An 11,813-nucleotide genomic window follows, 5' to 3' on the forward strand; every position below is an offset into this window, starting at 1 on the left:
AAAGTTCTGAACTCAAAGGCGCGGAAATACTATAGCCACGTGACCACGCTTCTGTGTCCAATTTATTCAAGATCATCCTCCTTACAATTCGCCGCAAGCTTTTAGTGAAAATTCCAATTGGGCTCTCAAGTCTCATAGATTTCTTGGCAATGGAGCTAGATAACCAAGCCACCGCTGCAGTCGAAGACCACCACCAACCGCGGCGGAGATTGTGCGAGAAAGGCTGCGAGAGGCCAATAAATGTCTGCCTCTGCGACACGATTCCCAAAAAACCCATCCCAACCCTCACGAAGATCGTGATTCTACACCACCCTCACGAGCAACGCCACAAGCTTGCCACCGTCCCCGTCTTAAAAAAATGCCTCGACAACTGTGAAGTTATAGTCGGAAGAAAGTTACGCTACGGCGACTCCGAGCTTCTCGATTCTCTACATGACTTTGCCGTTGAAAACCCTGATTTGCCGTTCCGAACAATTTACCTTTTTCCTGGTATGGGAATGTTCCCTGATTGCTCTTTTTATCACTCATTTCAGAATTAGTTTTTGTCATTGTACCTTGTGCTGTAAAGTTGCACCTCTTGGAATTTGCCTAATTTTTATTGAATTTTTGTGCAAATAATTGAAATGGAATTTATGATTTATGCTTGTCCAAAATTGAATTGTGCAATTGCTAAAGAAAATGATGACATTCTAAATTGTTTTTGAATTTAGTTGTGTCAAACAATTGGTCCGCTGGCCAGCCCAATCGATGACCAAGGAATCAATTTTCAAAAAAAATTTTGCCAATGAAGTTGTTAAATTAATATAATCATGTGCCAGAAATGTTTTAATTTAGTTTGGATCCTTGTTTGTTGCAATGAAAAGTGGAGATGAGTGTGAATTAGAGTTTCCAAGGACTGAGTTATAGTTTGTTTAGTAAATTGCTTCCTTTGTCGGGTAAAAATCATAACTTCGTTTTCAAATCAATTCTTTGAGATTGTGAAGCAAGTAATGATAGATTTAGCTTTTGCAATGTGGCGCATGAATCGGAAAAAAAATGAGGGTTGATTGAGACAAAATATATTTTAGGTGGACAAGCTTGCATGGCTGGGATATCAATTGCAGATTGAAGAAGTATTTGCTTTTTTAAGTTGATGGGATTCTGATTATCAACTCTTTTTTCCAGTTTTGGTTTTATACAGCATTTTAGGTGAAAAGAAATAAAATAAGAAATTGAGATCAGGAAGGACACCATAAACGTAACTTTCATGGAGTACACTGAAAATTTTGTTACTACAGCTGAGTGACTGATTTGAGATGGAGATAGCATAGTTAGTACTCTTTCTAAATCAATGCTTCAAGCAGTTATTTATTCCGAAGTTAGGCATGCATCTGGGTAGATAACTTCCATGGATCTGATTTCCGAAGTTTCTAATTAAATTCAAGTTTTTTGAGATAAGGGTCCGTCCGCCCAAACAAAATATAGGTTGGGGCATCCATCTGCAGATGTCTCCTCCACCAAGTGAGAAGGAAATATTTTAAGGTCTAGAAGCAAGGGACTGATTGGGGAAGGCAACCCAAGAGAAGAAGTGCACTCCTCCCAAGAAGAGGACTCAGAGAAGTCAGCGCCCAGAAAGTCGGTTTAGCCGCCTCGGGTTCCTGCAGATTAGATGTCTTTGATGCAAGTTGCACTTTTGACATTCACTTTCTTAGTTTAATTGGGTTGATGACCAACTTTGAGAAACTCAATGCGATGTCTTTTTTGATGGTTGTAGAAGGCAATAGATATTGATGCAAAAATTACCATACTGCTCTTCGGTATACATACATGGGTTTAGCACCAAGCGGTTTTGACCAGGGTAGGGGTACAAAGAACCCCTTCCGCCTCACCCTTCAGTGGGGGATCCTAATGATCCGACTTCCTTCATCAGTAGTAGGTAAACTATATGACGAAGCTATATGATGATCTTTGTGTAGAAAACAGAACAAGACTATTTTTGGTAGAAAGGTTTGAAATCTTTGTCAGAATTTTAATATGGTTTTATACCTTATTACTCCGGATGGATTATCAGAGTTTCTATCATTTACAACAAAAACTCTGTGAAATAAAAAAAGTTTAAGAATAAGATGCAGACCTGTAAGATTGGCTTCTTGACACTCTTTGATATATTACTGACTTATGCCTGAGACCATTATTTCGGTTCCCTTCTTCTTTCGCAATTGAATATATCAAATTCCATACAAACTTTAATTTGAGCTGTTAGCTTATAATGTTGTATCATTGATGTGATTTTTCAGGAAAAGATGCATTACCACTAGCGGAGTTTAAACTGCCAAATTCATCAGCAGGTGATTCTGACATGATTAACTGTGTTCTGGTGGTATTTGATGGAACCTGGAAGCACGCCAAGGAGATGTTGCATGCAAGTTTATCATTCTTGTCCAAGTTTGCCATTCAGGCTTGCCTGGACTATGATGATAGGATTGAGGGTGGGACAATATTTGAATCAGATTTGACTCTTAGGAAGGAACCTTTTAGTGGTTGCATGAGTACGATGGAGGCAGTTGCACGTTGTTTACGGCTTTTTGAGCCTAATGGACTTGAGATTGAATCAATTTTAACTGAAGTTTTGGGAGCTATGGTTAAATTTCAAGTTTCTTTCTTGAAGCCCGTGAAGCCAAGGCCAAAGGTACTTAAGAAGACTAAAGAAGATGATAAGAAAAGGAATTGAGTTTCTTGAATTTGGCAGTTTTGAGTATCTGCAACTGATTTTCAAGAAGGTCTTGGCAGCAGCTTTGTAAAATGGCTTTCAGACATTTCACTGATGGTGCTTGGAAGCATTATTGGAGTGTGGTGCTTGATTTGTTATAGATTAAATATTTAGCTGCATTTTTTTGGATGATCGTATGGGGATTTTATTAATCTAAACTCCAAAGAAAACACTAAGTGGTCTCACTAGCTAAGAAGTGCATACAGGTTTATGATGGGGTTTCACATGAAGCAATCAGGTCTGAGTCAACTTTTGTTGAGGTTAAAAGAGCATAGATGAGTTCCTTCCTTATCCATCAAATGCCTCAAGCAGAAACAGTTCTTACTAGTTCAAAAAGGATGCAGCAAATAGACAATGACTTGCATGAATGGTTTGTGCAGGTCACTGCTGATTCATATTTGTTCTCCATTTTTATTGCGTTTAATTTTTTGGTTGTATGTCATGTTCTAGTACAGACTTGGGTCTCGATTGATTTTTTTTTTTTTTTTTGTTTGTGGTTGCTGAGTATCCTTTTCTTCTTATTTGATAATTCCCTGCTGCTATATAGTCATCTTATTACTGTGTTGGTCATCAGAGGTGTTAGAGACTGATGCATAGCTTGTCTGCCAGTTTACCTTCTCTGATAGTTTTCAATACTTAGTATCACATTATAGCTACTAACTGGCATCATGGTGCCAGAAAACGATATATTGGTTATTTGGTCTCACAGCATGCATTGTTCATTTGTTTTTCCTCTTTAGATAAATTTGGTATATGCCCCTTTTTTTGGCCCATCTTTTCTAAACATTTGATGCCTAAAATGGTGTATCCTTGGTTGTTAGTTACCCAATTAAAGAAAGAGAACTTTTGTTAGTTTGCTCGGTTCCTCCATCCCACCATCCTTCTGTATAGTGCTGATGAAGGCATTGCTGCATTTAAATGTGATCCTTATGTGATTTTTGGTCTTTGTAGGTCTTTTCAATGTTAAATTTCTTGTTCAGAGATGACATGCTGCAGATTATGATGTGTGCCATTGACTGGATTTTATTTTGCAGGAAAGACTTGTCTTTGGGCCTCCAATCACATAACCTATTTAACCTTCTGAACCGCAGAATGGAGATTCAGGAAGCATTATACTCAATCATGACTGTTTTATGTCACAGGATTGTGAGTGTTCTGCTTATTATCCTTTTCGCGCCAGACATACCTTGTGTTCGATTGGTGTGATCCACTATTCTACTTGGAGTTGTATATGATTGTGCTTGATTGGCACATTTCTTGGTGGACTTGGTTCTTTAACCGGAATTGGGGACCTATGTTGCACTTATCAGGCAGGTGGTGGGGGCCCCTCGTTTCCTTTATCTTACCTTTTGCTGGTGCAAGCACTTGATGGAACTGGAGCTTTATCTATCCTGTTATTCATTCCTATTTGTTACTATCGGTTTCCCAACTTTTTTCGCCGCCCTCACCAATTCCATGACATTGTATTGCTGTTAACTCCCCACATGGCCATGTTTTATCAGGAAGGGGAGCTTTCCAGAATGGAGCGTGGTAAACAGAAAAAATGGAGGGGAAAGTTTATGAAGCAGAGTCCTCTTCCACTACCATTTATTTTCAGTACACACAGTTCCTAATAGTCTCCAGTTCTTTAGGAATTCCGGTGGTCTTTTCTTGCACCTACCATTTATTAACTGGTAAATGTGACGCCTGTTTTTGTCTGCTGCTGGTCCTAGTGAATTTTGATCTGAACATGTTAGTATTACTAAATAGGTGGTGGATGAACAGTTTGAACAGTCAAAAAGAAATTTGAAGAGTTTGATGCAACCACCAACCTTTACTGCCTTGGCTCTGAGTGTAAGTAAATGAAGCAGCAGTTGGCAGTTCCTTCTGCAATTCAGAGCATTGCCAGGAATTAGTAGTTGCTATAAAAGCAATACCTATTATCACTCTAAGCTGACAATAGTTTTAGTCTGTCTTCCCTGTTGAGGAACGAAAGAAGATTTGGGGCATCTAGCAATGTCAAAACATGAAACAAGCATTTATTAACTTTGTTGAAGTGCTCTATATAACTGCCAAAACTAGTTATTACTCTTTTAAGGATGGGTTTGGTGAAGATGGAGAGGTTAGGCAATTGGTTGGGTTCAGCATGTACGATTCTTGATCACTACAGAAACTTTAGGAGACAAAAGGAACTTGTCCTGTGAATTTTTCACGAGTGTAACATATTTAGCGCATATCTGAACACGTTTTTATTATTGTAGAAAAATCCGACTGGATAAAAGTTATACTCTAATCTCTATTTGTGTATGTATTTTATAATAGTATGTGTACACAACTAAAAATGAAAAGGAATTATTATTACCTTTATAACACTATGTATTTGTCCACTTTTGAAATTGTTTTAGCAGAGGGTTTCTATTTTTCTACATCATGGAGGTGTTTAATTATTGTACTAATTCGTTAGGGAAAGATCAACTTTGTGGACCTATGGTGCCCTTAATGCTTCTTCAGAGAAGCAACCAAACTTCAAATTGGAATTTTAACCCTTCCATTCATCACTTTTAGTTACGCTGCCTGCTGGAGGCCCTATATGCTTTCTCATCATGGCCCAAGATTTTTTTTTAATGAAGGGCCCATGATATTTTTATATTTAGGTCCCGTTTCAATTGCGGTGCTTTTGGACAAAAAACATTTTTAAGTGTTAAAAAGTACTTTTAAGGCGTTTGGTGAATATCGTTCCATAAAATTAGAAATAAAATTTTTGGTGTGAAAGTACTTTTAGCAAGAGTTCAAATTTGATACTTTTGTGATTTAAAAATTAAAATATTAAATTTAATCATTTTATTCTATATTATAAACTAAATAAAGAGATAAATATATTTAAAAACTTTCAAATCACACATTATCTAATACAGTAAGTATACTTACTGAACTATGTTTCAAAACAACATACTTTAAAAGCATTTAATAAGTACTTTATAAATTTAAACAAAAACTCTATTAAGAAAGTATTTTTCAATATATTACCGCAACCCCAAACGACCCTTAAAATAATAGCCGTAGAGCTTTAAAACATTTTAAATATGTCCTGCCTGCCCCAAAAGTCCTAGTTTAACCTCCCATGTGGCTGGAGATGCGCAAAGGGCAAAGGGCCAGACAACATGCATTTAAATCTTTGATATCCCAATACAACATGCATGGTAAGTTCCATCAATTAATGGTTACTGTTCCTAGAGCTATCAAAGATGAGGAAGTTGATTTCCAAAAAAATAGGTCATTTCATATTTGATGGTTATTTATACAGTTTTATGTGGTATCTGGTGAAGTGTCAAGATTTTATTCTTTTTTTTTTTCCTTTTTCTGATGAAAAACTCAGAAAAAGGTCACAGCCGTCTAGTTGTCAAATGCTATAACAGCGCAATCAAATTTTCAAAAGTTTTTAGTTTTTAACAAAAAGGTTAATATAAACTGAGGACTAGTTTGCTAATTTAGCACCCAAATAATAGGATTGAAGTACATGTTTTCTTTGTATTTTTTGAACTAAGTGTGTTTGAATAGCAGATTATTTGGGATAATTTTGTGAAAAATATTATAACATTTTTTAAATGTGACGTATATAAAATTAAAAAATGATTGAAAAATATATTCATGATAAAAAAAAATGGCAAATAATCTCCATCCAAAATGCTCTTAGATTTTGATGTGAAGCTGATGATTGTGCAGTACCAGTGATGTTAAAACTCATATATGGCTTCTTTTAGAAGTTGAAAAGGATTTTTTGAATAGAAAATTTTTGCTGTCAAAGTTTATTTACCTTGTCTAATAGTGTAGAACTTTGGATTCGAGTTTGGCTACAAGCGATTTGTCGTTGAGAGGGCAGTAACCCACCGTGGCCTTAAAATGGATGATCTTTCGCCCATCTTGAGCTTTATTTTGCCCAAAACAAAAAAGAAAAAGAGAAAACACAAGGTTCCATCTTTTGAAACACTAATAGACTGAACGGATTTCGTGCACCGTAGTACTTATGAAATTTGGAAACTCTATTATGATACTTCCTTTTTTTTTTTGCAATAAAAAGTTTATATAAATTTAGCTTCAATTACTATCACATTCACATGACATGCTTTTGGGATCATAGGTCTAAGAGTTTTTACAAATTGCTTACGAATACAATCCTCATGTTAGTACTGAAATTTGAATATGTGATCTTATGTAATGATATATATACATAATATCTAATAATTTCTTGTTACATAATGGAAGCGTCACTCACTAGGGACATAAGTATCTAAATAACATAGGCAGCATTTGCCACCTAAAACCGGATACCGGTTCCATTAAATTATTAGGTTAGGGGTCAACTAGTCTGATCGGTCGAACTGTTCTAAAAAATCCGTTGACATTAGCTTGATGTCATAATTATTTTATATCTTTATAAGTTTTAAAAATATTGAAATTAAATTCTTAGTTATATTTCGGCCAACTATGCAAAATGTTCCAAAAATATTAGGCTTGCAATTAAATATACGCTTAAAAATTATATATAAAAATGTGAATTCATGTCTAAAATATGTCCATTCTCAAAAACTAAATTAAAATAAATCGTACCCAATTTGAGATCTTTTTGTTTGGAATATGGCTTTCTAATGCAAGTTGGAATCACTAATGATAAATTGATGATGATAGGGTCGAAAACTTCTTGGTTTAGAGATCATTATGGGGCATGAGTGTTTTTGGTGTTTATACTAAGTGATGGCATTTTTTTTATTCCTATTAATAAATGAAAGTTTTACAATTTAGGTAACTTAAATTATGTTTGGAAAAAACAAGAAAGAAAAGTTAAAAAACTGATAAAACAAATGAATCGAGTCAATGATTGTGGCAAATTTTTTATGGTTTTGACTAATTTTTGACAGAACGATTTTGTGCTACTAACTAATTCGGGAAGAAGATGGGTTCATGATCGAACCGACTGGTCCAGTCCGGGTTTGGATAACACCACCTCAAACACATCTATAAATATCCATTTGGATTCTGCAAAAAGTAACACAAACAGACATCTCAACAGTTTACAAGCATATTCACTGGAATTGTTTTCAACTTGAGCCTGGATGGACCTCAAATTTCCGACCTCAATCCCTAGCTCTTGTTTACTCTTTTGTGCAGGCCTTTGCCCCGTTGACTAGGCTGTGCTGCTATTGACCATATGTACTCAGATAAGATGACAAGAAGCGTGAGGGTAACTCTAACTGCCAAACTGTGATGAGCCATGAAATGACATGACAAACATGCGAACATGCCATTCCCGGTGTTTGTCAGTTTGGATTCTTGAAGTCTTGAGACAAAAAAACTTCTTTGTACCCTTCCTTCCAAAATCTCTCTGTTTTGCCGAAAAAAATGCTGTCGTTTTCTACATATATTGCCAGTTATATGTACTGCATATATATACACTTAGTATTCATAATACATGCATATACAATTATACACAACACATGTATAACTACATGCATAGACGTGCATACATATACGTGTAGATACAACACAAAGGTCATATCACAATCACCAGCTAGTTATTATTTATGTAGGATTTTTTTTTTTTTTTTTGCTTTTCTATATCTTCTTGGACTTGGGAGAAAGTTGATAGAAAAAAATTACTTGGCAAACAATTTACGTGTGTGAATTAAGCTTATATTTCCCTCAAAGCAAAGTCCCTCTCTATCTCGTTGGTTGATGTCGACTAGGGCTGCAAACGAATCGAGCCGTTCGCGAGCGGCTCGAGTCGAGCTCGAGCTCAGAATATTAAGCTCGTTAGGCTCGCGAGCTTGGGTATATATATATATTTTTTTTATTTTTTTTTATTTAATAATAAAATTACGTATATTATATATATTTTTTTATTTTTTATTTTTATAGTAAAATTACGTATATATCCTTAATATTTTATTATTTATTAAGAAAAAATATTATTTTTTTTTTTAAAAATAAAATAATTATTTTTTATTTTTTTTCGAGCTCGAACTCGAGCTCGAGTTCGGCTCGACTTGATTCGAGTCGAGCTCGAGCTCGAAATTTGCCGGCTCGTCGAGCTCGAGCTCGAGCTCGAGCTTGGTAAAATTTAGTCGAGTCTCGGCTCGATTAGCTCAAAACTCGACTCGACTCGGCTCGTTTGCAGCCCTAATGTCGACAAACATTGTTGAATTTGCTCTCCCCGTTTCATGGTGGTTGTTTTCTGCTATACCCCACCACCGTCCACGGACGATGAATCCAACATTTCTCTCTCAAAAACAAATTTTTGTATATGTATATATCTTCAAGAATGCCATAACGTGAATCAAAGTTCAAAGTTTGTAAGATAGATGGAAGAAAAATGCATGAAAAAGAAGGTTTATTGGAAGATGGCCCCGCGAACAAGCATTTTCTCTTTGTTTCCTTTTTCTTTCCCGGTTTTAGAAAGGCCCACCAGCAAAGTCTCAGCCGATATTTCCCATTTTTCTTTTTTGATTGATTTTGATGGAAGCCAATAGTGACATTTCTTTTCTTGGAGCTTTGTGAAGAATATCTAAATTTGGTAGTTGGATATGATGTACCTTTGAGGATATTTAAGTGTGCGTTTTTTTTTTTTTTGGCTAAATGAAATATAATAGAAAGAGTAATTTTCTTCAGGGTTAATTGTAAAACACTAATCTGAAGTTTCTTCGAGTTGCAAAGTGTCCCTCAAATTATGAATTTTTTCATGATCCATTTCAATCAACTCACTGCTGGAGGAATTTAATATTTAAAAAGGAACATCTGCTGAGGTTTCTAACAACTTCACGATGCTTCCCCTAATATTTCAAAATTACACATACCTTTCCTATTGCTGCAAAAGTACTCTACTACCCCTATATAGGATACTTAATGACTTTCTTTTTTTGGAAAATTTCAGAAATTTCAAGAAAAATCAAAATTGACTTATTCTATCTCTCTCGCTTCCTCCTTTCTACCTTACTCTTTCTTCCATTTCCTTTTTTTTTTTTTTGCTAGATTCCTGCTACCCATTCCTCTCTGTCTAATATTCTTCCTCCAATTTATGATCAAATTCTATCTGTGATCCTTTACCCGTATTTATCCCCCTTCTTCTTCTTCTTCTTCTTCTTCTTTTTTATCTCTATTCTCATCTATTTTTTGCAAATATATGATTAGGTTCATCCTTTTTATCCTTTTAATTCTAAGTGTAATGGGTTTGATTTTTTTGTGTCTATTTATATTATCCAATGTTGGTTGATTATGGGTGATAAAATTTAGTGATGTCAAAAGTCAAAAACATGAGAGATGGATGGGTTTTAGAAATGGGTGGTTGGAAAAAAAATAAAGGAGGCTAGAAAAAGAGGAACATGAAAGAGTTATGTTATCGATTGTTAATGAAATGTTGATTTTGGGTATAATTTAAGGTCGAGTTTTTTCTAGTTTAGCACAAAGTAACGGATTTAATTGACTTGTGTAGTAAATGTAGGGGTTGGGGTTACTGGACATAAAATAGGTTGTAGTGTTTTGAGTGCTAGAATTATTGAAATTTATTTTGATTTAAATTCGGGTGTTTGCTTGGCTTTTGTAGTGACGTTGCTTGGAAGAAGGCAATTATCATAGTTGAAATTCCAAACTTTTGTTTTTGGCAGAAAGAGTTTGTTGGCTTTGGTGTTGGAAGAAAGACAATCAACAAAACTCTTTTTATTTTTCCTTTTTATCTTTTTGACAAAAAGGGTAGTTTAGGACATTTGAAGGAAGTGGTAGCCTATTGGGCCTATTTTGAAGCATAAATAGTGAAAGTAAGAGAGGTGAGTGTAATTTTTTAAACCTAAGGGGAGCTTTCTGAAATTGTTAGAGACCTCAAGGGAGGTTTATGAAATTATCCCATTTAAAAAGGCACTAATATTTCTGGATTCGGTCAAGTGACCAAAGTGTCCCTTCCTCTACAACTGACTCGTATAAGTATATTGAGTTTTTTTTTCCTCTAAAACAAACTCAAAAAAAGGTGTCCAAATGAAAAATGAAAAATGAATTAAATCGACTTGTGTCTACTAGTGGAATTGTGGAAAGCAAATCGGCAGCCCTACAATTGCCACCCTTCTCCACCGCCCCTGGCCAACCAACCGGCCCCCTTAAGTTTTTTTCATATTTATTACAGCAATTTGAGTCAATGTTTTTCTCTTCCACAAATAAAAAACTGGTTAAAAGGAATACCAGATATTATAATGTAACAACAAAATAAGATAATAAGAGTTGATGAAACATTGTAGTATGGAGAACTAAAAATACTTTTCTCTTTTTTTGAAAAAAAATAAGGAAGTTTATTAGGCAATGTCAGCCAATTAAACAAATTAAAATCATTTCAGAGGGAAAATCCAGCAACCAGATTATAGGTGGAAAAATTCATAATCAGAAGAACAAGGAAGAAGCATCGAATATTCTGATTACTTTTGACTGAGCTCTCTGGGATATACCACAAATTTGAGGTACATATGTCCATTAGGCAAATGATCTTGTAACCCCAAATTACTACAATATTTTGAAGGTGATATAAAAGATCCAAGGAGGTTTGCAAGAATAATGCTATAGTAACAAGAAATCTCTCTATTTTCTACCCTTTCTTTCTTGCATCCAGAAAAGAGCTTTGCTTATTCACGTCTAAAGATGCCTGGCTTGATCCAGTACAAATGTGGTCCTATTATATATGTGTGTTTCGCAGACAATTTAAAAGCTAACTTAACCACTAGAGCAGCAATAAGTGGGAAAAAGAAGAACCAAACTTTTTGAGCCAACAAAGCACACCAACATTTACAGTTAAGGAATTTGTACGACTTTGCATGCCTTGTTGCGCCCATATGTACATTTGAAGTTTAAAGAAGAAGCATATGACCTAACGAGAATATACTACTACGAGGATATTGAGGAGGAAGAATTTGAAGAAGCATATGACCTAACGAGAATATACTACTATCAAGGAAGAATTTGAACAGTGTAACTTTTCTTTTGTGTATAGAGTAGGGAATGTGTGTAGCCATACACTAGTTCAACATGCAATCAAGTTAGTGCATGACATAGAATG

At 35.2% G+C, this 11,813-nt stretch overlaps 1 protein-coding gene across 2 annotated transcripts; it reads left to right on the plus strand.

The window, feature by feature from the left end:
* Position 1: 1 nt before the first annotated feature.
* On the plus strand, positions 2-5,021 carry LOC113694873 (tRNA-uridine aminocarboxypropyltransferase A). 2 transcript variants are annotated; one of them, XM_027213770.2, is made up of 3 exons: positions 2-489; positions 2,277-3,129; positions 3,784-5,021. In XM_027213770.2, exons 1-2 carry the CDS (start codon positions 150-152, stop codon positions 2,708-2,710), a joined length of 774 nt encoding a protein of 257 aa, XP_027069571.1. In that variant the 5' UTR covers positions 2-149; the 3' UTR covers positions 2,711-3,129; positions 3,784-5,021. The 2 variants fall into 2 exon arrangements, with proteins under 2 accessions (XP_027069571.1, XP_071911547.1); XM_072055446.1 differs by having other exon boundaries at positions 2,277-3,119.
* The last annotated feature ends 6,792 nt before the right edge of the window (positions 5,022-11,813 follow it).

The sequence above is a fragment of the Coffea arabica genome, chromosome 6e, assembly GCF_036785885.1.
Source record: "Coffea arabica cultivar ET-39 chromosome 6e, Coffea Arabica ET-39 HiFi, whole genome shotgun sequence".
NCBI lineage: Eukaryota > Viridiplantae > Streptophyta > Magnoliopsida > Gentianales > Rubiaceae > Coffea > Coffea arabica.

Excerpts from the sequence above, each read along its gene's own strand:
- LOC113694873 (XM_027213770.2), top strand. The coding sequence starts at position 150 with ATGGAGCTAGATAACCAAGCCACCGCTGCAGTCGAAGACCACCACCAA. Across the intron at positions 490-2,276 it reads AACAATTTACCTTTTTCCTG|GAAAAGATGCATTACCACTA; the intron begins GTATGGGAATGT and ends GTGATTTTTCAG.